Source organism: Callorhinus ursinus, unplaced genomic scaffold (genome assembly GCF_003265705.2).
Source record: "Callorhinus ursinus isolate GAN/ISIS: 27379988/994484 unplaced genomic scaffold, GSC_fseal_2.0 scaffold4, whole genome shotgun sequence".
In the NCBI taxonomy this organism is placed as follows: Eukaryota; Metazoa; Chordata; class Mammalia; order Carnivora; family Otariidae; genus Callorhinus; species Callorhinus ursinus.
In genome coordinates, this window is record NW_027397066.1 from 39,387,886 (window position 1) to 39,415,764 (window position 27,879).

At 38.1% G+C, this 27,879-nt stretch overlaps 1 protein-coding gene across 9 annotated transcripts in view; it reads right to left on the reverse strand.

The window, feature by feature from the left end:
• Positions 1-27,879, reverse strand: part of CORIN (corin, serine peptidase) — a 239,852-nt gene that overhangs the window by 128,172 nt on the left and 83,801 nt on the right. For all 9 annotated transcript variants that reach the window (XM_073891620.1, XM_025887485.2, XM_073891619.1 and 6 more), the window contains one exon: positions 15,023-15,204. In XM_073891620.1, the coding sequence (XP_073747721.1) occupies positions 15,023-15,204 (182 nt within the window). The remainder of the gene's footprint in view (positions 1-15,022; positions 15,205-27,879) is intronic.

Sequence of the window (27,879 nt, forward strand, 5' to 3'; positions counted from 1 at the left end):
AAAAAAAGAAACTGTATCCACCAAAACAAACAAACAAAAACCCATAAATTGTATCCCTTCTCGGGAATTTTTGGAGACAAATATGAAACTCAAAACTAAGCTAGTATTTCAATTAGGTGAAGAAAAAAAACCTCAGCAATTTCTTTCAACTATCTGGTTCTGCAAAGATGAATCTGTTATGATTAAATTGGGGGATATAAGGCTGAATTTAGAATTAAAATAAATGATGTTTTGAACTGTTCAGGGTGTGACTGATCAGCATTCTTGTTGCAGTGATCAAACTGATTATTGACTAAAAAAGGCTTAGTGGGTATGAAAAGTCTGAAAAAATCAGACTTGCTTTGTAGCTAAAAATTTCTGTATTTAATCATAATCTGTAAGGCCACAAATGTTGATTTCTGATTGTGAGGCACAATATTGAACAAAATGTGGATGCCTTTGATCTCCAGCCACTGAACAACAAAAAAAACATATTCTGCAAGAAACACAGGCATCAATCTATGCTCTTGGGCTTCTGAGTTATCAACCTTGTAAAGAGAGTGAGAAGAATGACTGCAGGTGTGGAAAGGAGCCTCCTTATTTTTCTGTTTGAGAAATGACTGTGCCACCTCAAGCAAAGCAATATTTGGCAGAGAACAGAAAACTAATCTCAAATGATCTAAAAACAAAAACTACTGAGCCCAAAGAGAACAGGTAGTATTTAGGCTCAACAAGAAATCTATTTTGTTTGGCACTGTTTCTTTTTGCTGGGTATGTGGCATAGTGAAATCAAAACAAGACTATGGTTCTCAGAGAAAAACAGTAGAAATCCACAAGATGAGCATTTCTTAAGGTTCATGGATTGAAAGAAGCGTTAGGGATTTTAAATTATTTTTAAAAAAAAACCTTCAAGCTTCAATTTTTAGCAAAGTGTAATTCAAGTATCAGACAAGTTGATCATGAAGTTTATTTTTAAGATTTAATTTAATTAATTAATTATTTTTTTTTGAGAGAGAGAGAGAGGAGGGTGGGAGAGGCAGGGGGAGAGGGAGAGAACCTCAAGCAGCTTCCAGGTCCAGCCGGAACCCGACTCGGGGCTCGATCTCATGACCCAGAGATGACGATCCAAGTCAGAAATCAAGAGTCAGATGCTTAACCGACTTGAGCAACCCAAGCACCCCTGATCATGAAATTTATTAAGAATTTTTCCGTGTCCTACGATTTCCCACTACTCAGATAACAAGGATAACAATAGCTGTTACTGGTATAGCTTCTCTTCTTTGCTTTGGCCACTCTCCCTCACATGCCCTATGTTACAGCCTGACAGACAGGTGCTTAAGAAAACCAGGAGGGGATATCTGGGAGAAGACAGTAGCAGGCAGGTGGAACAGAATAGCTGGAACCTAGGAAGCCAAAAGGAAAGTACTAAGAGAGAAGTCAGAGGGGTAAGAGAGCCAGATAACGTAGGGCCAGATGTCTATGCTGCACAACTCCAAGAAGCCCTAGTTATATTGAATTCTGTGTGAATGATGCTCCGCTGGAGTTGTACAATGCAACAATACTGACGAATGGCCCTGAAGGTTGTAAGGATGGTGGCTCTTACATTGAGTGAGATGGGAAACCTTTTAAAAAAAACTTGGAGGGTAGAGATGTGAACATTTAAAGGACCAATAGGATCTGAGTAGCAAAAAAGAACATTTTGCTTCTGTGTTGAAAATAGCATACAGGGGCATAGGAAGGCAGCAAAGAAGCTAATAAGGAGCTGGAGGATAATCCAGGAACGAGTTGAAGTGGCTTGGACCAAGTAGTGGTTATGGAGGTGGGGAGCACTGATTGGATTAAGCACATATTTTGACATTAGAGCCAATGGAATTTGCTGACAAATCAGATATGGTACGGGAGAGAAAGAGAAGAGTCAAGGATGACCTAAAATTTTTGGCTGGAGCCACCGAAAGAATGAAGTTGTTATTTACTAAGAGAGGGAAAGCTGGGAGAGGAGCAAATGTGGGGGCTATATCAGATCAGTTTAGTACATGTTATGTTTGACATGCCTTTCGGGCACTGGAGTGGAAATAAATAGAAGGCAGTGTGTGTGTGGGGGGGGTGTGGGTGTAGGTGTGTGTGGGTGTGTGTGTAAGAGACAGAGGGAGAAACAAATATGCATTCAGTTTCAGAGTTCAGAGAAGAGTCAGGCTCGAAACCCCCATTGGTAGTTGTCAGTTCGTGGAGGTATTTAAAGCCACAAGCCTGAATAGCCCTAATCAGATCACTGAAATAGGCAAGATCCAAAGACAAAGCCCTGAGGCACTCCATTGTTTAGAAGTGATGGAAATGAGAAGGGAACAGCAAAGGAGGCTGAAAATAAGTGGCTTCTTCCTGGAAGCCAAGGGAAGAGAGCTTATCAGGGAGGAGGGAGTAATTAATGGTGGCAAATGCTGCAGGAAGTCAAGTCAGAGGGGGAACTGAGAGCTTCCCATGGGATTTAGCAACCTGGATGAAAATCCCTGGAGACCAGGAAAAAAGCAGCTTTGCTGGAGAGGTGGAAGTGAGGACATTGGAATAAGGATCTAAAGCTTGGGGAAGTAGAAGACAATTGGATGTGAAATATAGATTTAAGAGTCATCAGTACTTACATGGCCACAGGCAAGAGATTTCCTAGAGAAAAATGCACAGGATGTTGAGGAAAGAGGGTTGAGAGTAGAATCTTAGGGTCCATTTGGGAAAAGGAAAGAGACTGGCCGATGTGGTGAGAAGCAGACCAAACAGAGCAGTGTTCTAGAAACCAAAGGCAAAGAGAGTGCTACAGATGAAGAAGTCAACAGGGACAAAAGCCTTCCGTTGTAGGCACAGGCAAGTTTTCTCCTTCCTCCTCCTCTCTCTCAAGTCTTTACTCTTAGAGGATGTAGTACTTACAGGCTAGTAGATACCATCAGTTTCAAAGGCTAAAGAAGTAAGTGCATATCCCAGCTACCTCACCCCTCTAGTGGGGTAATTCTGAATTGTTGTATGTTGTACACTATTTTCCAGGTTTTTTCCAAAAGATTAAACTCCAGTTGCCCACTATGGTAGCTGGTTTAATAATTTACCTCTGTTGGCCATCTTCCCTTCCCTGACTCACCTCTCCCCTCCCCCACTGTCCCATGCCTCTCCCAAATAGACCATTTGTGCTCAAACCCTTGTCTCAGGCTCTGCCTCTGTGCTTAGATATCCATCTTTCCACTGGCCTATGAACTCTTCAAAAGTACTCATGTCATCTTTCCTTTTCCAGTTCCTGGTAAACTGCCTGGTACATAGAATAGGCTTCTAAATGTCTGTTGAATCGAAGCATTCACATTTATATAGTATGTTATGGTTTCCAAAATTCTTTCAAATACATTATCTCATTTAGCCCATAAAACAGTTCTACCACCCAGGTGTTATTATTCCTGTTAAAAAGGTGAGGAAAGAGGTGTTAAAAGGGTTTAAGAAACTTGCTCAAGCCCATACAATTAGTAAGTAGAATAGTCGGGGCTTGAATACAAGTCTTTAGATCGAAGTTTGGTGCTCTTAAAAGAAGCATCCACACATGGAAAAAAGAAAATGATCCCATGGTTTAAATTTTTAAGTAAATTTAAAATTATAAATATAGGAAAATTTCAAGTTCTAAGAAAACCCCATTCTATTTGACTATTCATTGTAATGAAAAGTGCATGGCTAGCTTTTAGTAACTTCGTGATGCTATCTATAATCATCTAGCTCTGGCAAAACACTGACACTAAGTACCTCAAAGAAACAGTATTGCATTACTTCTCCCAAATGAATCGACAACCCAAAAGCAGAAATTCAGAGTATGTGTTTTACCAAGATCCCGAAACTACCATTTTGCTGCTACTGTGCTGAAATGGTTGCTCTCAGCAACCAGAGCTGGAAAGGCAAGTAAGATACTAGGCGAAGGAAAGAGACGAGGAAAAAAATAAATAGCTGAAGTTCTTTCACAGCAGGGGAGATCTCTTTAGACCTACAAAAAATACCATTTAAAAACGACTTTTCATATATGATCACAGAGAAGGTAAAGGATTAGTGAGAAAGCTCAGAATGATTGATGGGCCCTGACCTTTTGTTCCTGAGTTCTCACAACTCAACTATGGAAACATACACAAATGTTTATTTTAAAACCTCTGAAGAACAGTTCCCACAGCATTGTCACTTTAGCACATTATTTACTTTACAGGATCTAGCATCAATATAAGATAGAAAGGATAAGACAACTGTGCATCTTTCTATCTGACAACAAAATCTCTTCAGAGTTTTGACTGATCTAAAGGATGCTCACAGAAGAATGAAATTCACAGAGCTGTGCATTGGAGAAAGCAGCTGTTACAAGTCAGCGTTTTGGCTCCATTCAGTCTGAAAAGACATTTTGAAAGCTCTTGTGAGTAGGGGGCTGTAACAGAGGGTAGGGTTCAAGGATTAATAAATGAATCCCAGGATGGTCCCACAATGGTGGACTATTGGGTAGATGATAGGGCCTGGGGGGCTAGATTTAAAATAATCTTGAAACAATCTCCCTGACCCTTAGTTTCCTAATTAATTAAATGAAGATGATAATACCTCAGAGATTTACTCTGGAAACAAGGGAGCTAACAGCTGTGAAAGCACTTTGGAAAGGAGAATGGGGTCCGTAATATAAAGAGGGAAATTACTATTTTCTTGGGACAAATGATTCACAAGTGGGAAGAAAAAGCCTAAAATGGGAGTCAACTTTTAATGACCCTTCATTTTATGGGCTAAATGGGAGCCTGACGCCCAACACAAGTTCACAGTGCTGAGTGCCTACAGGCTACCTTCTCTCTTCTTCTTTGTCAGGTGGGACCCTTCCCTTTTTCCAATATTCAGAATTCCTTCATGCGGTTGACTTCCACTTAACTTCATTGACATTTAACCTGCTTCCCTTTGTAGTTTCTGTGTGATAGCATGTTTAAATGTAGTCACTAATATTCTTCCCACATTGGTTCTCACATAAGGGTGGACCAGATGAGGTTTAACATTCTTTAAATGTAGGAAACATGTTAATTATTATTATTATTACTATTATAAAATATTTTGCAAAACATAAAGCCTTAGAATAGGGTTTCTCAAAAGCAGCACTACTGATATTTTGAGCCACATAGCTCTTTTGTTGTGAGGAGTTTTCTGCATTGTAGGAGGTTACACAGCATATCTGGTCTCTACCCACTAGATGCTAGTAACAACTCCTTCTGTGGGTGGAGGTGTAACAACGAAAATGTCTATAGGAATTGCCAAATGTTCCCAGGTGGAGGCTACAAAATGACTCCTGGTTGAGAACTACCACATTAGATGGGTATAAACTAATATTATGATTATTGTGATTACTTTTATTTTCTCAGATTACCTGGGATGATGCTGAGAACAGAGTAGGTACTCAATTGATATTTACCGAATAAATGAAAAAATGAGAAAAGGACTTCATCAGGTATGTTTATAAGTGGCCATATAGTATAAACCCTTATATGATTAAGACTGTATTATATAATAAATACTTCTCTAGTTGGTATACATATTCTTAGTACATGAACAGATTTTTAGTAACTGTGTGTGTATGCTAGAAATTATATTCTTATGCTTACACAAAGATCATAGCTAGTAGTAGCTCTTTCCCTAGCACACAAACTACGCACATATCTATGATTGTTAGCACCCTGTTTATCCATCAAGCGTGACACAGAACAATTATTTTAAATTCTAGGAAAATATTGCATCGAACACTTTTTATCAGATTTATCTTCAGAGAATTAATTATACGTGGCAAAAATAATACAACCAAAAATTTTAAGAAGACTATGACAACTAGAGGATCTCAAATCCTCTTAGGAAATTTCTGTCTCTTTAAACATATGTTTTTAGATACAGATGTTTCATCAAACTTCCAAGGTGTTTTTCAAGATCAGAAAATTTGTAATATTTTCTGATATTTGGAGAACCTATATTATGTGGCGTTTCAGTCTGAGCCATTAAGTAATACTGATAATCTTATTTTGATTTTCAAGAACTGAAAATTTTTGGCCATCAGTGTTAAAGAACACTGACGATGTTTTGATATTTAAATTTTCTCTATGGATTCTTAAATCCTGTACCAAAAGGCTATATTTTCCAAATGACCTCTAGTAAAGACCATTAATAAAGTGTTCTTATCAAAACGGGGCAAAGGTAGCTGGAAAAAAAAAAGACGTGAGAGACTTCTCTTTCAGATACACTGACTCATGCTAATGGTTTATTGCCATATACGGTCTTTCAGATGGAATCCTAACTTAGTGGCAGACCTCCACTAAACACTGTGTTAAAAAAAAAAATAAAACAGGGCACCTGGGTGGCTCAGTTGGTTAAGCGACTGCCTTCGGCTCAGGTCATGATCCTGGAGTCCTGGGATCGAGTCCCACATTGGGCTCCCTGCTCAGCAGGGAGTCTGCTTCTCCCTCTGACCTTCCCCCCTCTCATGTACTCTCTCTCTCATTCTCTCTCTCAAATAAGTAAAATCTTTAAAAAAATTTAAAAAAATAAAAAAAATAAAACAAACTTCCACTCATGGCTTAAATATAGTAACTTGCAGCAGGTTGATGCCCTCATCAAGTAAAATTAGAAAAACCAGATAAAACAGAAGAAACATCTGTATAAAGGCATCTGATAGTTCTCAAGACAATTAGTATGTGAATGGCCAAGATCCTGGAGAGAAGATAACTGTTGAACAAATAGTATACATTCTGTGGATGCTTTTTCCCTTGTGGAACTTGCCAGTTCTTGGCATGGTGCTAAAAACTGAGAATCTGGACACGGGACTACTGCAAAGAGGCAGGGAAACCAGCAGAACTTTTGGCAATCCCACAGGCATAGAGAGACAAAAGTTAGAGTTTGGGTGCTGCCAAAGGAGTGGATATTAAGGGGCCAAGTATGTGGTGAGAAAGGAGACACAGACAAGTAGGTCTATCACTTGGAAGGATTTTCTCTCGAGGCATTTCCCACAAAGAGCAAGAGGCTAAAAACTTAAGCAGAACACTTCTGCAAAATAAAATGGAAATTCCAGCAATTTTATTGTTCTGAGAAGAAAAAATAGAATTTGGGACTGTCCAAGGGAAGAGAATGCTGTAAACACCTCAGTTTCTCTTTGGGACCACTGGAGAAGTATATCCTCCAACTCAAGATAAACCAGAGGTAGATGGAGCCTTAACCAAACAGCAAAATCAGCTCAGTCTCTGTTGGATCAAGGTGATCTGTTCCTCAACAAAGGATTTGGTCAGCCAACAGCCTTTAGCTCCTTCAGATTTTGCTCCAACTGCAGAGAGCTGCCTCTCCCAAAGGCACACCCTTCCCAGGAAGGACCACATCAATGACTAATTGAGATGGGGATGTAAAGATCCAACTATTTTGGCCCAACGTGGAATACCTTTCTCAGACCATATACACTCCAGAGCTCTGTATGGATTTAGCAGAGACTTAGATGGACCTAGAGCAAATTTCAGTTTCTCCTTCTGCTCAATCCTGTTTTCTCTCCCTCCTTTACACAAGTGCTGATGCCTAATAAATACCCCGTACAACAAACTCCATCTCAGTGACTACTTCTGAAAAAACTCAATTTTGACAGTCCCAGGAGTGATCACCAAGATAGCATGTTATAAGATTGGGTTATTGATCTGTATTACTCTCTGCTGTGAAAGTGCCATCATTCCTGGAAGGTAGGGCAGACATTCCCTGGCACAGTGGGGTAGTCAAATTTTTAAAACCCTCATCAGAGGTGAATTGGAATAATGTACCTATGGAAAGTAATGTAAAGTCTAATGGGGTTTGAGAAGTGCAAATAATAGTAGTAATGATAGGAAGAAGAAGAAGAAGAAGTAGTAGTAGTAGTAGTAGTAGTAACTATAAGGACAATGGATTGGATGCCTTACTGCTAAGCATCAGTGACCTAGAAAACAGCAACTCAAAGCTACAGGTAATTGTAATTCATATGTGAAAGCCAAAAACCCTCTCTAGTAGCTTAGAAAGAGGCTCTTACATACTAGCAGAAAAGTCTAGAACTGAGTACCAGGCCCAAGAATTAACAGTCAGAATGCTCAAGCTTTACTGAAGGATAAACAGCTAATCAAGCAGGTCTTTTATGCCAATGTAAAGCCCTAATTAGAGGGGAATGAAAGAAGGAAGGAAGGAAGGAAGGAAGAAAGGAAGGAAGGAAGGAAGGAAGGAAGGAAGGAAGGAAGGAAGGAAGGAAAGAGAGAGAGAGAGAGAGAGAGAGAGAGAAAGAAAGAAAGAAAGAAAAAGAAAGAAAGAAAGAAAGAAAGAAAGAAAGAAAGAAAGAAAGAAAGAAAGAAAGAAAGAAAGAAAAAGAAAGAAAGAATGCTGAAAGAAAGAAAAAGAATGCTGACACTTAGGATAAAGACATCTGGAAGCATCCCCCCAAATCTCTCACCTCTAGCTGACATTGAGGCTCTACATAAGCAGGAATTGAAGGCTAAGGCAGAGCTGGAAATTGCCAGAGTGTTTAAGTCTTACCACAACATACACACTGAACTCATTAAAAAGGGTGGGAGACTTACTGGTTCAAGGCATTTAAGGAAATATCTGTCCAATCACTAGCTGACCACTGAGCTGCTATCTGAGCAAAACTTTCAGTGTCAGACATGACAAAGAACACAAACTTTACAATACAGACTTAGTTCCAGGAAATGACTAAATGAACAAATATTAACAATAAATGCAACACCAAATAGTAATAACAACAAATCCTGAGGAGAAAGAAAATTGGATTTGCAGAGTTGTACATTATATTATTTAAAATATCCAATTTTCAACAACAACAAAAATATGACAAGCAAAGAGACAGGAAAGTATGACCTATATATAAGGGGAAAAAATAGTCAACAGAAACTGTCCCTGATGAGGCTCAGACATCGGACTTACTAGACACAGAATTTACATCAGCTATTTTAATACATTCAAAAAAATTTTAAAAATCCATTTTGAACTAAAGTATAGTAACAATGTCCCAACAAACAGAGAATATTAATAAAGAGATATAAATTAGTTTTTTCTTAAAAAAAAAAGAACCAAATAGAAATTCAGCAGTTGAAAAGTACAGCAGATAAAATGAAAATTTCACCAGGGATGCTTAACAGCATATTTAAGCAAGTAGAAGAAAGAATCAGCAAACTTGAAGATAAATAAGTTGACATTATTCAGTCTAAGGAACACAAAGGAAAAAAATCAAGAAAAATAACAGGTCCTTTTTAAAAATTTTTTTTCAAGATTTTGTTTATTTATTTGGGGGCAGGGAGGAGCAAAGGCAGAGGGATAAGCAGACTCTGTGCTAAGCATAGAGCCTGACATGAGGCTTGATCTCATGACCCTGAGTGAGATCATAACCTGGGCCAAAATCAAGAGTCAGATGCTCAACCAACTGAACCACCCAGGCATCCCCAAAAATAACAGGTCCTTAAATACTTAAAAGAAACATCAGGTATACCAACATATACACTGTAGGAGTTCCACAAAGAGAGGAGAGAGAGGGAAAAATAAAATAAGACAAAATCAGAGAGGAAGACAAACCATAAGAAACTCTTAATTATAGAAACAAACTGAGGGTTGCTGGAGGGGAGGTGGGTGGGGGGATGGGGTAACTGGGTGATGGGCATTAAGGAGGGCACTTGCTATAATGAGCATTGGGTGCAACTGATGAATCACTAAACTCTACCTCTGAAACTAATAATACATTATACCTTAATTAATTGATCTTAAATAAAATATAATGATAAAAAAGAAACAGTGTACTGTTCACCAAAAGAGAGAGAGAGAGAGAGAAAGGAGAGAGAATGGGGCAGAAAGAATGTCTGAATATATAATAGCTGAGAAATCTCAAATTTGATGAATAATGTTGATCCACACATCCAAGAAGAACAATAAACTCAAATTGAATAAACTCAAAGGATCAATACATAAATATGTCATAATCAAACTATCGAAAACCAAAGATAGAAAGAATCTTGAGAACGCCAAGAGATAGATCAGGCAAAATAGATTCTATAGAAGATTAACAGTTGATTTTTCATTAGAAAGCATGACTCCAAAAGAAAGTGAGATTACATATTTAGAGTGCTGAAAATAAAGGACTATCAACCAAGAATTCTATATGCAGCAAAACTACCCTTCCAAAATGAGGACTATAGTAGGACATTTCCAGATAAACAAAAGACACTATCAGAACTTCCCCATGAGAAATACTAAAAGGAGTCTTTCAGAATAAAACGAAAAGACAAGAGACAGTAACTCAAATCCTCATGAAGAAATAAAAAGTACCAGTAGAGGTAATTCCTAGGTAAATATAAGAGACAGCATGAATATATTTTATTTGTCAATCCTTTCTTATTCTATCTTATTTAATAGACAAACTCATAAATCAGTAATTTTAAAACTATGTTGATGGGTTTATAATGTATAAAGATATAATTTGTATGACAATAATGGCACAAAGAAGGGGAAAGCGTATAGGGAACAAAGCCATACAGAAGCAAACTTTGTAAATTATTGAAATTAAGTTGGTATTAATTTGAACCAGACTGTTATAACTTGATGCTAGCTGTAAGTCCCACAGCAACCAATAAAAACAACTCAAAAAAATATAATAAGAAGCAATAAGAAATTAAAATGGTATATTTTAAAAAATATAATAGAAAAGGAGGTAATGGAAGATAGAGGAATTTTTTTAAAAGACATAGAGAAAACAAATAGCAAAATAAAAGACGTAGGTCCTCTCTTATCAGTAGTTACATTAAATGTAAATGAATTAAACACTACAATCAAAAGACAAGGATTTGTCTAGTGCATAAAAAATACTATTCAACTATATGTTCAACTCACAGTTAGAGACACAAATAGGTTTAAAGTTAAAAAATTAAAAATTTGAGATGTGTATATGTTTACATATATTATGCTATTGTTGGGTAGAGTATTCTATAGCTGTCTAAATCAAGTTGGTTTATATTGTTTTTCAATTCTTCCTCCTTATAGATGATCTACCTAGTAATTCTATCCACTATTTTTCCCTTAATTCTACCATTTTTGCTTAATATATTTCTGGGCTCTGATATTGATTATGGCTTCTTGATAGATTGACTCTTTTATCATTTTAAAATGTCCTTCTTTGCTTCTGGTAATCATCTTACTGCAAAGCTATAATAATCAATACAGTAGGTACTTACATAAAAATAGACATATAAATCAATGGAATAGAATTGAGAGTTCAGACATAAACCCATACATCTATGGCCAATTGATTTTTGACAAGGTACTGAGTCCATTCAACAGGGAAAGAACAGTCTCTTCAACAGTTGGTTCTGAGATAACTGGATGAAGTTAGACCCCTACCTGATACCACATATGAAAATTAATTTAAAATGAATTGATGACCTACATATGAGAGTTAAAATCTTAAAACTCTTAGAAGAAAACAGGAGTAAATATTAGTGACCTTGGATTAGGCTATGATTTTTTTAGAGATGACACTAAAAGCAGAAGTGACAAAAGAAAAGATAGATACATTGAACTTCCTCAAAGTTAAAAAATCTTTTGTGCTTTAAAGGACACAATCAAGAAAAGTCATTTGAAAATTACTTGAAAAGACACCCCACAGAACATAAGAAAATATTTGCAAATAATATACCTGATAATGGGCTCGTATCCAGAATGGATGAAGAACTCTTACAATTCAACAATTAAAAGACAAATTACCTTATTTTAAAATGGGCCAACTATTAGAATAGCTACTTCTAAAAAGACATACAAATGACTGACAAGCTCATGAGATGTTGAATTATCTACATAATTAGTCATTATTAAATTGCAAAACAAAATCACAATGAGATACTACTTCCTACCCTCTAGGATGGTTATAATCAAAAAGGATAACAAGTGTTGGTGAAGCCGTGGAGAAACTGGAACCCTTCTACATTGCTGATGAGACTGGCATTTCCTCAAAGTGTTAAACAGAGTTATTACTGGTCACAACAATTCTACTCCAAGCTATATACACAAGGGAATTGAAAACATATGTTCACATAAGACTTTCACCTGAATATGCATTGTGGCATCATAGTAAACAAAAAGTAGAAACACCCAAATGTTCCTCAACTAATGTATGGATTTTAAAAAATAGTATATTCATACAAAGGAACAGTAACTGACAATAAAAATGTATGAAGTACTGATACATACTACAATATGGGTAAACCTTGAAAACATTATGCTAAATGAAAGAAGCAAATCACAAAAGGTCCCTTTTTATGATTCCATTTATATCAAATGTCCAAAATAGGCAAATCCATAGAATCTGAATGTAGATTATTGGTTTCCAGTGGCTGGCAGAAGAGAAAAATGGCATTACTGCTAATGGGCATGGGGTTTCTTTTTAGGGTGACAAAAATGTTTTGGAATTAGATGGCTATGGATGACTCTATAAGGGTATACAAAAACCAGTTAATTATACATTTTAAAAGAGTGAATATCATGATATATGAATTACGCATCACTAAAGCTTATATTTTTAACATAATATGGAGAAAATCACATCATCTCAAGTAATGTAGAAAATGCATTTGATAAAATTCAAAATCCATTCATGATTAAAAAAATAAAACCTTAGCAAACCAGAAATAGAAAGGACTTCCTTAATCTGACACAGAGTATCGGTAAAAGTCTTTCTGCAAACATAATTAAAAGTGAAATATTGACACCTTTCTCTATGACAAAGAAGAAACAGAAAGCATAATGATTGGAAAGGAGAAAATAAACTGTCATTTGTAGATGACATAATGTGCACTTCGAAAATCCAAATGGATCTACAGAGAGGTATAAAAATCAATATGTGATTTATTTGTACACAAACAAAAATTTTTTAAAGATTCCATTTACAAATGACATAAAAAATATCAGATACACATGAATAAATCTAAAGGAAGATGAACAAGATCTTTCTGGTTGAAATTACCAAACATTATTGACAGAAATTAAAGAATAACTCATTAAAATACTTAAGTAAAGATTACCATAGTATATCATTTTGATGGGTTGGAAGACTCAGTGTTATAAAGCAATTCTCCCTAATTTGAACTATGGATTTAATGCAATCCCAAATCAAAACAAAAAGCATTTGTGGAAACTACACAGTGATTTGAAAATTTACATAAAATGTAAAGGACCAAGAACAGGCAAACAATCTTTAAGAAGTAAAAAGGTGAGGGACTTACACTACTGAATATAAAGACTTATAAAACTATAGGAATCCAGACACAGTGGTATTGGCTTAATTCTATGCCAAATAGAGGGTCTAGAAATAGATGTTTATATAATCAATCACCTGACCGATAACAAAGGTGACAGTATAGTGCAGAGGGGAAAGATAGTACTCTAAATAAATAAAGGGCAGTGGGTCAGTTAAATATATGCACAGAAAAAAAGTTAATCCATAGCTCTCACCATACACAAAAATTAATGCTAGGATATGGTAGGTGTAAATGTAAATGCTAAAACAATAAAGGTCTGAGAAGAAAATACAGGGAAAAAAACTTCTACGTTTTGGTGTAGGAAAAGATGTCTTAAACAAGACACCAAAAATGAACCACAAAATAAAAGACTGATAATATGGACCCATTAAAACTAAGACCTTCTATTCCATAATTTGACACTAATAAGAAAGGAAAGCCACAGAGTGGGAGATCTTCACAATACATAAACCCAAGAGTTGACATATCTAGAATACATAAAGAACTATAAATCAAGAACAAAAAAGCAAACTACCCAAACAAAGAATGGTAAAACACTTGCACAGATGCTTCATGAAAAGGGGTATTCACATCACCAAAATTTTTTGAAAAATTAATCAAACTTGTCAGGGAAATGCAACTTAAAACCACAAAAGGCCACAATACTATCATCAGAATTGGTAAAATGAAGAAGACTGACAATAACAAGTGTTGGGGAGAATTTGGAGCAACTGCAGCTTTCACACCCTGCTGGTAGGAGGATATAAATTGGTACAACTGCTTTAAAAAACTTTTTGCTGAATAAATATATGGGCTATGTTCAATCAAAGACATACACAAGAATAGTCAAAACATCACTATTCATAATAGCTAGAAACAACTCAAATGTCCAGCCACAATTGAATAGAAAAATATATTGGGGTATAATATATTAGGATACTATACAACAGTGAGAATGAATGAACCACAAGAGGAAAACATAAGGAAGCTCTCAAACATAATGTTGAGCAAATGAAGCTAAATACAAAAGGAGTCCATCCTTCCCGATTCCACTGACACGAAGCCCAGAACAAAAATCACCTTAGGTGGCTTCTCTTAGAAGAGAGGTTTCTTGGGGCACCTAGGTGGCTCAGTTGGTTAGGCTGCTGCCTTCAGCTCAGGTCATGATCCCAGGGTCCTGGGATCAAGCTTCGTGTCGGGCTCCCTGCTCAGCCGGGAGTCTGCTTCTCCCTCTCCCGCTCCCCCTGCTGTGCTCTCTCTCTCTCTGTCTAATAAATAAATAAAATCTTAAAAAAAAAAAAAAGAAGAGAGGTTTCTTTTGGGAGGGTAAGTGGACTGGAAGGGAGCTTGAAAGATTTTTGGGGATGCTGGACCTTTTGTGATTTGCTTCTTTCACTTGACATTTTCAAGGTTCATCCATACTGTATCATGCACAAGGAGTTCATGCATTTTTACTGTCAATTAATATTCCACTGTATGAATATACTATTTTTTTAAAAATCCATACATTAGATGAAGAACATGTGGGTTGTTTCCACTTTTTGGTTACCATAAATAATGCCACTACGAACATTCATCATGTACAAGTTTTGTGCGATCTATTTCTTGAACTGGGTGCTGGTTATATGGGTCTGGTCACTTTCATAAAATGTATTGAAGTATACATTATTTGTATACATCCTGGTATGAACGGTATATTTCAGTAAAAAGTTTTTTAAATGAAATGAAACACAGACACCTACATTCCTTGCCTTTTTCCTGCTGTGGTGAGAAGCAAATCCTGCTGACATTGCTGCTTTCCGTTTGGTTTCTAAACTGGGAGCAGGTGAGGAAGTCAGGCCAGGAGGCATTCACCATCCCCAGGACTGATTCGCAACCCTCTTGGGCAGCCTCACAGAAGGACCTACAGGGCAGGAGTCCATGGCTAGAAGAAAAGAAAAAGTGAAAATTAATGTTTTTACTGACTCCTTCTTGAAATAACAATGAAACTAAAGTTGGCCATGAGTGCCGTGATATTATCTTAATTTATATTTACTACAGTCAACAACTTAAATTTCTACATTAAGTCCTAAAACAAGGATTGCAGCCACCCTATTACCATGATTCTAGAGGGAATAAGCTAGTCCCATAGCATATCAGCCTACTATCTCTTGTAAAAGGATTTATCCCAATGATTTTTGTTTTTTAGATTTCCTGTGCTCAAGTAAACCTGTCAACCAGAGAAAGAGCTCTAGTTCATGTCAAATGGAGTAAATTAACAGAGAAAGGAAGGCCCCCAAATTGGAAAAGCAGAAGTAGATCACAAAATAAGTTAACCTCGTTTCTTCAGCTTCCCTTTGAGAAATTAAAAGTATCTCTGAGAGGTAGACAGAAAGCTCCTCCTGGACCTCCGCCCAAAAAAATAGACAAGTGGCAACTCAGTTGTGTATCTACAGTAATAAACTATTTATCTTCACCTTTTAAACAGTTAATTTATCTTAGATTTCTCCTTTATCTTCTGCAAAATAGAAAAATGCAAACAACTACTGTTAATGGTAAGAGTAATGATGCCCCCAGAGCTTGCCTTTATTCATCTTCCACGCAATCAAACTTCTGGACAAGAATGTTACAATTCCCGTTGTAAATGTAGAAATGTTACAAGGCAGGGACTTGTTCTCTTGCAGACCCAGCGGGCATTTCCTACTTTGCAGCCACAGAATGCCTCTCTCACCCTGGCTGGGGATCTGGCAAAGCCATTTCAAATGGTTTTAAGGAAACTGGGAAAGAAACCATACACGTCAGTCAAGGCAAAGCACACCCTTCACTCGGTAGGGTCACTGGGATGTTGCACAAGCATACAATATGGGATCTGTCACAAACCTTAAGCAATGCCTGGTTCAAATCCTCCATTTGAGACAGGCCCAGGAAGATTCTGGGATGGACTCGAGATCACACATCTTCTTAATGGCAGAAGCAGGAAGAGAATCCAGGTGTTTGAACTTTTGTTTTATGTTCTATCTACTCTTCCATATTGTCTATTTTCACATAAAGACCGAATAATTCGGCTTTAAAAATCCCTTGATTAAACAAGAACATTAAAATTCCCCATTCATACTTCTCTGAATTGCAGAAACATAATGGGATACACCAGCTATTGAGTTAAAATAGAACTGATAAGAGTCTGTAAAAGAATCTTTTTTTTTTAAGATTTATTTATTTATTTATTTGAGAGAGAGAGAGTGAGAGAGATAGAGAGCACGAGAGGGCAGAGAGTCAGAGGGAGGAGCAGACTCCCCGCCGAGCAGGGAGCCTGATGTGGGACTCGATCCTGGGACTCCAGGATCATGACCTGAGCCGAAGGCAGCCGCTTAGCCAACTGAGCCACCCAGGCGCCCTGTAATAGAATCTTGAGAAGAGGGATCTTGTTCTATATACAAATATGGAAAAGGGGTACTGGACAATTACATTCAGATGTAAATGAATGTAATTCATTTCCTCTCAGGAACTTGTCTTGAAACTCAGTACCTTGTAGAATCCTGATCTCCACATAATTATCTACCTACTAAATTTTGTTAGTGAAGATGTGGAAAGCGAGGTTTTGCCATGTGGAAAGATTAGGTTTGGGCCATAAAATTATGAATTGGTCCAGACAAGTTCCTTGGTGTAAGGAAGACAGCTGACCACCAACGGGAAATACATAGATATTTATGGGACTAAGAAAGCGTCACTTAAATAACATTTTAAAATCTTATTTCGGAGGGGCACCTGGGTGGCTCAGTCAGTTAAGCGACCCACTCTTGGTTTCGGCTCGGTCATGATCTCAGGGTTTTGAGATTGAGCCCAACCAGGGACTGGGCTCTGGATGTGGACCATGCTTAGGATTGTCTCTCTCCCTCTGTCCGTCTGCTTCCCCACCCCATCACATGATCTCTCATTCTTTCTCTCTCAAAAAACAAAAATCTTATCCTAGAGAAGTTAGAGACTATATTTTCTCAAATAAAACTGAAGGACACGGTTGACGAATCAGATCATAGAATTCTTATGCAATTGCTTTGCAACACTTTGCTAGGCTCTGTTCTAAGTGCTTTACATGCATTAACTCACTCATTTCTCATTAAAGCCCTAAGTGATAAGTACTACTACTATCATCCCAAATATACAAATAAAAAAAAAATGAAGCACAGGAAAACTAAGACACTTGCCCAAGATCTCTGCCGTAGTGAATGTCAGAGCCAAGATTCAAACCCAGCCAGACTGATCCCAGGACTCACTTTGGTTAAACACTCTATTCATGTGAATCCATACTTCAGGAATGTGTGCTCCAAAAGCACAACTCAAGGTTAGTTCAAAACTTGATACTTAATATCAGAGATACTGCAGGTTGCCACAATAGAATATTGTGAATATCACAATAAAACAAATCAAATGAAATTTTTGGTCTCCCATTGCATATAAAAGTTACGTTAACACTCTGCTACAGTCTGTTAAGTATGCAACAGCATCATGTCTAAAAACACAATACACTGTGTACATACCTTAATTAAAAAATACTGCTAAAAATGCTAATCATCATCTGAGCTTTCAGTGAGTTATAATCTTTTTGCTGGTGCAGGGTCTTGCCTAGATGTTGGTGGCTGCTGACTGATCAGGGTGGGGGCTGCTGAAGGTTGGGGTGACTGTGGCAATTGCTTAAAATAAGACCACAGTGAAGTTTGCTACATCCTTTGACTCTTCCTTTCATGAGCAATTTCTCTGTAACAGTGATGCTGTTTGGTAGCATCTTCCCCACCAAGGAACTTTCAAAGTTCAAGTCAATCCTCTCAAATCCTGCCACTGCCTGATAAGCTAAGTTTATGTAATATTCTAAATCCTTCACTATCATTTCAATAATTTTCACAGCATCTTCACCAGGAGTAGATCCCACCTCAAGAATCCACTTTCTTTGCTGATCCATGAGAAGCAACCCCTCATCTGTTCAAGCTGAATCATGAGATTGTTTGTAGTCTTCAGGCTCCACTTCTCATTCTAGTTCTCTTGTGATTTCCACCACACCTGCACTTACTTCCTCCATTGAAGTCTGGAACCCCTCAAAGTCCTCCACGAGGGTCGGAATCCACTTCTTCCAAACTCCTGTTCATGTTGGTATTTGGATCCTTCTCCATGAATCATGAATGTTCTTAATGGCATCTCGAATGATGAGTCTTTTCCAGAAGGTTTTCAATTTACTTTGCCCAGATCGGTCAGAAGAATCACTATCTATGGTAGCTATAGTCTTATGAAATGTATCTCTTCAATAATAAGACTTGAAAGTCAAAATGGCCCCTTGATCCATGGGCGGCAGAATGGATATTTTGTTATGAGGCATGAAAACATTAATCTCATTTTATGTCTCCAACAGAGAGAGAGCTCTTAGGTAACCAGGTGCATTGTCAATGGGCAGTAATATTTTGAATCTTTTTTTTTTTTCTGAGCAGTAGATCTGGCTTAAAATATTCAGTAAATCATGGTTGTAAATAGATGTGCTATTAGCCAGGCTTTGTTGTTCTATTTATAGAGCACAAGCAGAATAGATTTGGCATAATTCTTAAGGGCCCTAGAGATTCTGGAAAGGTATATAAACTATGGCTTCAACTCAAAATCAACAACTGCATTAGCCCCTAACAGGAGAGTCAGCTTGTCCTTTGAATCTCTGAAGCCAGGCATTGACTTCTCTCTAGCTCTGAAAGCCCCCGATGGCATCTTCTTCCAAGACAAGGCTGTTTCATCTACATTGAAAATCTGTTGTCCAGTGTGGCCACCTTGATTACTTACTTAGCTGGATCTGCTGGGTAACTCACTGCAGCTTCTCCATCAGCACTTGCTGTATCACCTTGCACTTTTATGTTCTAGAGAAGGCTTCTTTTCTTAAACCCCATGAACCAACCTCTGATAGCTTCAAACTTTTCTTCGGTAGCTTTTTCACTTCTCTGTCTTCACAGAATTGAAGAGAGTTAGGGCCCTGCTTTAAGCTTTAGGATTAGGCTTTGGCTTAAGGCGATGTTGTGGCTGGTTTGATCTTCTATCCAGGCCACTCAAACTGTCTCCATTTCAACAACAAGGCTGTTCTGCTTTCTTATCATGCATGTGTTCACTGGAGAAGCACTTTTAATTTCCTTAGAACTTTTCCTTTGCAGTCACGATTTGGGGGCGTGGCACAAGAGGCCTAGCTTTTGGCCTATCTTGGCTTTTGACACTCCTTCCTTACTAAGCTTAACCATTTCTAGTTTTCGATTTAAAGTAGGAACACATGACTCTTCCTTTCACTTGAATACTTAGAGGCCATTATAGGGTTATTAATTGGCCTAATTTTTACATTGTTGTGTCTCAGGGACTAGAGGAGACTGAAGGGAGGCAGACTGACAGGGGAAGGCCAGGGGGACGCACAGCACTTACCAATTAAGTTCACCCTCTTATGTGAGTGCGGATCATGGCACTCCAAACAGTTGCAACAGTACATCAAAAATCACTGATGACAGATCATCATAACAAATATAATACTAATGAAAAGGTTTGAAATACTGCAAGAATTACCAAAATGTGACACAGAGATATGAAGTGAGCAAAGGCTGTTGGCAACATGGTACCTAGACTTGCTCCACACAGGGTTGCCGAAGATTTATAAAAAAATGCAACAACTGTGAAGCACAATAAGGCAAAGTGCAATTAAACCAGGCATGCTTGCATGCACTTTCTGAGTGGACCAACCATATACACGGGGTTGGGTTCTCCCTTCATTCCACAAACTCCTAGTTAACCTGCAATGAATCAGTATTTGCCAAAGGAGCTAAGGAACACCAGGGAAGGATAAAGTCATTTCTCTTTCTTTTCCACATGTGAGACAGCCCAGAGTAAAACTGCAAGCAATCTGGGTTTGTCTTCAGCATTCTGCCCTTGCCTTCTAGTCCCCGACCTGGGTCCCAGCTTCTGACACCACCCTGGCCACCCCACTTAGACGGCCATCTCCACCAGAGGGTTTCTGGCTCATCAACATTTTCTTCCCTTCCTACAATCAAAACTACATTCCCCAAATGATCAGATCCCAATTAGGCTGCCAAAGAAGAAGAAAGATGAAAATAACACAGAGTAATTCATAATAACGGATGGACACTTAACCCTCCCAAAGGTTTTTTGCATCATTAGAAGATTGTTTGCTGGAGCAAAGGAATCTCTAATTGATGGAATGCCAGGTGCCATTTACAGGGGGAAACACTCATCCGACATAGTCGGCAGGGGAGTGCGGGGCAAGATCTTTGAGAAGCTATCTACACATCGGGCCCAATCCTCCCAAGAGGTTTCTGGACCTTTCCTCACTCCTGAACCCATATTTTTGGATGACTCCACATCTTTCCTCAGAATCTTCTATAAGAGCAATAAAGTTTCACACAAGGGCCCAGCAGACTATTTTCATGTTCTAAAGCTGAATCTTGTCTCAGAAACTGACTGTTATTGACTCTTACCACAGTTATCTTCTGCAGGAAAACCTAAGTCTACCATTCTAAAACTTCCATACTCCTCACTGTCTGATATTGGGCCAACAGTTCACTCACACCAAGACTCACACTTTCCTCATTTGAAAAGTGAGGGGTTTGAACGAGCTGATTTTCCATGGTCCTTTTACCACTAATATTCTGTAAATCAAAATTGATTCTTTAACATAATACTTCTCAGAGGAGCAGTGATAATCCAACCAGCTTTGTTAAATTTCAAAAGGTAACAGACACTTTTTCTTGAGATTTGTTCTGGGAATATATAGAGACATTAAAGTACCATTAGGCCTTCCATTCTAAAAATAGGACCTAAGAAAAATGTCTAGAGTGTTTCCAAATAGCTCTCTTAAGAGGTGTAACCAACCGAGACCCATAAGCTTCAAATTGCTGGACCAGGACATGTGAAATAGTGATAGAGTATTTATAACAAGGAGCCCTTTCAAACAGTGAGCAAAACGAGCAACCATTTGTTCTTGCTTTGCAGGAAATCCAACTGCCTATGAGGGGTTGAACTATTTGGCTTTTCATCACATGGAACAGTGTGGTGAGACAGACCACACTATTTTGGAACATGAGTGTCTGCATCCAAGCAGCAAGCTGACTGACATCTGAAAACAGTGCTCTGCACAGGGAAAGAGTTGGATTTGGCTATCAGAATACTATTTTAGAACTGGTGATTATTTTAAATTGACGTGTAAAGTGCTTTTGGTGTTACAAGTCCCTAACACATTTCAAACTAAAGTTCAAGAAGAGAACTGTTATGTTACATCATCTCTGTAATTATTTGTTGAAACAAATACATATAAACAAATATATAAATAATTCTGTTATATAGTGGTAGTGAAGCTTTTATGGTATTGTCACTAGGAAGAACATTCTAAAATAATTAACCAAAAAAAGTGGTAGATTTTACCTATATAATTTTTTTTAATTTTTTATTTAAATTCAATTTAGTTAACATTTAGTGTATTATTCGTTTCAGGGGTAGAATTTAGTGATTCATCAGTTGCTTATAACACCCAGTGCTCATTCCATCAAGTGCCCTCCTTAATGCCCATCACTCCATCACCCCCTCCTCCCACCCACCTCCCCTCTAGCAACCCACAGTTTGTTTCTTAGAGTTAAGAGCCTCTTATGGTTTGCCTCCCTCTCTGTTCTTATCTTATTTTATTTTTCTTCCCCTTCCCCTATGATCATCTGTTTTGTTTCTTAAATTCCACATATAAGTGAAAGAAATCATACGGTATTTGTCTTTCTCTGACTGACTTATTTTGCTTAGCATAATACCCTCTAGTTCCATGCACATCATTGCAAATGGCAAGATTTCATTCTTTTTGATGGCTGAATAATATTCCACTGTATATATCTATATAATTTTTAATGAATTTGTCTACTAAAATTGTTTGCTTTATTTACAAAAGAAATTACAGTTTTTTTCCTTTACTGTGCCCTTTGACCAATATCTTTCCATTACTCCCCAAATTTATAAATGCTATCTGCAAAAAAAGTTCTGATAAAGACATAATGTTAAAATTACTAAACAAGCTATGGCCACAAAGTAGGCTTATACAGTTATGGATTTTTAAATTTTACAAATCACTTTTTCTAAATTTTTACTTTGACCTACTTTTTGACTTAGAGACAATTTATAAAAACATTACAGAAAGTTTCCATATATCCTTCATCCAAGCTCGCCCAAGGCAAACATCTTCTGTAATATAATTGCAGTATAATTATCAGAATCTGAAAATTAATATTGGTACAACACCTTTAAGAATTCTATTCAAATATTTCTAAGATCTCCACTCAGGGTCTCACGTTGCATTTAGCTGTCACTTTTTATTTTTGGCACATAAACTAAACTTTAAATATATTAGAAGAGCTTAGGATTTAAAACTCTTTTACCACTAAAAAAAGAAAAACAGAATCTCTGTGGCAGGCAGACTCTAAGATGGTCCCAATGATCCCACCTCCTGATATTCATGCCCTGTGTAAGCCCCTCCCTCCCTTTGAGTGTCAGTCAGCCTAGAGACTTGCTTGCAACCAATACAAGGCAATGAGATGTCTCATCCATCATCAGGGTACATAAGATTATGACTTCTCTATTGCTAGCAGACTCTCTCCCTTATTGGATTTGATGAAGCAAGTTGTCATATTGCGGGGCCCACACGGCAAGGGCTTTAAGAGTGGCCTCTGGCCAACAGCCATCTTAGAAACAGACCCTCGATCCAACAACTGTCGAGGAACTAAACTTCTTCCAACATGATTCAGATAAGACCCCAGCCCTGGCTAATACCTTGATTGTACCCATATGACAAACCCTAAAGCAGAGGACCCACATAAGTCATTCCTAGATTGAGGATCCACAGAAACTATGGGATAATAGATAGGTACTATCATTATTTTTTATTTTTTATTTTAATCCTGCTGTATTATCTTTAATTAAGTAAAAAGACTTCCAATCATGTCACCTAGAGACCCTTTCCCCACTGCTCTGTTTGGCCACCCATCTCTTGTCTCTCTCTTCAGCAATGGTGAGGCAGATACTCTTTCCACAGGGAAGAGAAATCCATGGTTTGTCGCCTCTGCCAACAACAAAAATGTCAGAGAGCTGGGTGGCAAAGTTGTTGCTATCAGCATCTTTCACATGAACTACATCAAAAGAACTAGGGTGTCTCTCTCTGTTGGTGATTACACCAATTTTCCCCAGATTAGCACCTCTGATCACCATAGTGTCAAACTTGATGAAATCAGTGATCTTTCCACTCTCCAAATCAGTCTGAATGGTGTCATTCACTTTGATGAGGGGATCGGGATAGTGGGTGATGCAAGTATTACGGGTCACCGGCTGAGTAATTCCTCCCCCCAGCCCCCAAAGGTGTTTCTCACTTTACACAATCACCGGCTGAGTAATTCCTCCCCCCAACCCCCAAAGGTGTTTCTCACTCTACACAACTTATACTTGACCTCCTCAGGTGTAATCCAATGAATAGCAAAGCGACCCTTAGTGTCACAGATCGGATGGAAATTCTCCCCAGTCCTGTCAATGCTGATGACATCTAGAAAACCAGCAGGGTAGGTTATATCAGTTTGAACTTCGCCACCAATCTTAATAAAATGCTGTATACAGATCTTTACTTCATCTTCTGTTAGGTCATAGTTAAGTCTGATTCCTTAGGAAAAAGATGAGAGGAAGACATTCTTTTTGTTTTTTTTAATTTTTTTATTGTTATGTTAATCACCATATATTACATAATTTGTTTTGGTGTAGTGTTCCATGATTCATTGTTTGTGCATAACACCCAGTGCTCCATGCAGTACGTGCCCTCTTTAATACCCATCACCAGGCTAACCCATCCCCCCGCCCCCCTCCCCTCTAGAACCCTCAGTTTGTTTCTCAGAGTCCATCATCTCTCCTGGTTCGTCTCCCCCTCTGACTTACTCCCCTTCATTCTTCCTCTCCTGCTATCTTCTTCTTTTCCTTTTTTCTTAAAATATGTTGCGTTATTTGTTTCAGAAGTACAGATCTGTGATTCAACAGTCTTACGCAATTCACAGCGCTCACCGTAGCACGTATCTTCCCCAATGTCTATCACCCAGCCACCCCATCCCTCCCACCCCCGACCACTCCAGCAACCCTCAGTTTGTTCCTGAGATTAAGAATTCCTCATATCAGTGAGGTCGTATGATACATGGAGAGGAAGACATTCTTTTAGCTTATGGGGACCAGTAGATGGACGAGGGGCAAACACACCCAGTCAGCTTATCCAGCATCCTATGCTTTGGAACTGCTACATGCTTCAGATGCTTCTTGGGACCATTAGACATGGCTCTGCTAAGCACAAAAAGAGCTAGATGCGCATTGTTGTAAGCTGCTAAATTTGTGGTAATTTGTTAAGCAGCAGTAGGTAACTAATATACTTTTCTCTGATATATCACTTGGTCAGAAACATGCTACTGAGTTAGATGTATTCATTGACAAAACTCATACAATCATTTTTAAAAAACATACTCCTAAATTTTCTTTGTTAAGCTGAGCTGCTCAGTGGACAAGGCTTACAAAGTCATAGTCACAGGCAGCTCCCAAAGCTGCAGACCTTCATCATGAAAAGAATGTTAAGACTTGCAAGGTAATTGACACCTATTTCCTCCTTTTACATTGTGAGGAAACTGAAACCTAAAGAAGAGATCTCATAGGCAGATACTATGGACTCCAGCCCAGTGCTCCAAAGTGTGTCACCTAGCTGGCCTCTTTGCATAAACATGAGCCACAGGTAACACAGGAATAAATCCACAAATTACACAAGAGCATGACTTCATCACCACTGCTGGAAAACACAAAAATAACAGATGGCTTGCTCGCTCTTTGATGGACCAACAGTGTCAACTTCCTATGCAAGCATATTCTGTTGGCCTCAAGAGACCATAACAGCTGTGGTTTAGATGGGGTAGGACAGAGGTGGGAAAGAGGTTTCCTTGGTTTCCAGCTTCACTGAACATGGAGATGGAAAAGTGTACAAGAGAGTGTTTGTATGTCCTTGTATCACATCAGAAGAGAAATAAGAGGAAATGTCAGGGTAGTTGGGGGTCATACTGGTCTGAAGCTCTTTAAAAGCAAAGACTATGTCTGTCTTATTTTTATGTGTAATAGCCATGGTTCCAGCAGGAAAGAAATGACCCACAGAATTAGGATCACTGCAGAGTGTTGAAGGAAAGGACCACTTAACAAAGGTGCTGGCAGGGTTTAGGAAAACCAGCAAGGGCTAGTGTACCATGCTGGGACAGGTTCTGTTAGCACCCAGTCTTAAGGAACAAGGAAAGGAGGAGTTATTGGAACTTAGAGAAAGCCATAGGGAGAAGGCTGGTAGGAGCCACAGCCTCTCATAGGGGTATGCAGGCAACCCATGCAGAAATCAGCAGTTTGGTTTTTTTCAGGGAGCCAGTTGACTAGCAAACCACTCAATGAAAGTATAAATCAGGTCATCTCTTACGGAAGAAAAAATGTTTTTAACTCCTCTGAAAGGAATAGTGCTGTCATGCACTTCTTGAACCAGATACAAATACTATGTCAATATTAACCCAACCCCCTCACCACCACAGCCCCTGCTCCTCCTTTGATATACATGACTTTCTTGGTGGTAATACTATCTACCCAAGTCCCAAGCCCAAAACCCTTTGCCTTGTCCTCAACCCCAAAGTTCATATGCAATTAATCACTAAGTGCTGCTAATTTCACTTCTTAAAATTCCCTAAAATATGTTTGTTCTCTCCCCATTTTATATCCTAGTAAAATTTAACTAGTTGTAGGTCCCCTAATATACGATAGATCTAGAATGTTACTCTACCTGAAATGCCTTCCTATTCCACCTTGTCTACATGGCAAACTTCTTTCCATCCTCTCAAACCAATTTAGCTGTTACTTCCTCCCTGGTAGTAGCCTTCCCTAATAATGCCAGATGGAAAGAGTTCTTCCTCTGTCTCTCTGCTATCCCCACACTTGGTAAACTGATCACACTGTACAACAATTTAATTGCTTTCATGTCTGGTCCCCTATTATGCTGAGTTCTTTGAAGGCAGAACTTTATTTTATTCATCCGCACATCCCCAGCATCAAACTATGCACCTGGCACATTGCAGGTGCCAATAAATGCTTGCTAAAAGCATAAATAAAATGGAAACACCAACAGATATCCAGGTTTCCCTCATCTCCTGGATTCTCATGTCCTCACAGGTCTCAGTGAAGTTTCGCTGAACAACACTCTGCTTAAAATTGCCCCCCTTGCCACCACACTCCCACTTTCCCAATGCTCTCTAATTCCTTGCTGAAATTTTTTCCGTTGCACTTATCACTGTCTGATATACTACTATTTATTTATTTTAATTTTTTATTTGTTACCTATTTATTTGCTCATTTCCCTTCAATATGATAAAAGTTCCATGAGGTCAAGGATCTCATTTTGTTTGTAGCTTTATACCTAGTATGTACCACTATTTATGTATTTATTTTAATTTTTTATTTGTTATCTATTTATTTGCTTATTTCCCTTCAATATAATAAAAGTTCCATGAGGTCAAGGATTTCATTTTGTTTGCGGCTTTATACCTAGTATGTGCAGTCAGCAAATATTTGTTGACAAAATAAAGGAATCACATGCAGGAGCTAATTCAGTGGCCTGCTTGGAATGAAGCTGTCAGCAAAGCTGGGATCAGAACCATCACTACCTAACTCTCAACTTATATGGATTATATAAGAGCTCAAGCTGGCCCTGCTCATGTGATTTCCCCCCCATTAGGTCAGCAAATTTTACAAGTACTGTTCAATCTTGAAATAATTCTCATGTACGAGGAAAATGTCAGTAAAATTGTTATGGATGAAAACTTTACAGATTAAGTGCCTTGTTTATATGCCAATAGTAGGGGGTCACCCTTAAAATAGAAAAACAAGGAAATACCAACAGATAAACACGGCTTGAATTGAGTGTGAATAATGTAAAACCACACAACCACCCCTGAAAGGGAATATAAAACTCCACACAACTTGTAACCAACACAATCCTGATTCTCATTAATACTTGGCATACTACCAGGGCCCATGGGATAGAAGATTAACAAATCAGAAAAGAAACTTGCAATTGTTAAATTATTTTTGCAGCTGTTTTGATTTTTTGTACATCATGAAATGATGCCTTACATATGGATCTTCAAATGAATTGAATCAGAAATATTAAATCTAAATTCTACTCACATCCGTGTGATACCAATGAATTATTGAGAAAAGTAAGCAAATGACTCCACTGAGCTTGATAAAATGTGTGTGCTTGAGACACAGTCAGTGATGTGACAGGGCATTGTTAGAAAGAGCTGAGCTGTCATGACCTGATTCTCTAGCTTTATGTCTTTGTGAAATAAAAGTAATATGAGTTATCTGACTATATCTTACCCACATTTGGAGCCATTTTGGCTCATAAAATGGAACCTTACTTATCATTTAATATTCTATGTATAATGCCAAGAGGCAGACGAGACTAACTGTTAGATTAGTCTAGCAGACTACACTAGATTAACTGACGTTGAAAAGGAAAGAGTCATACAAT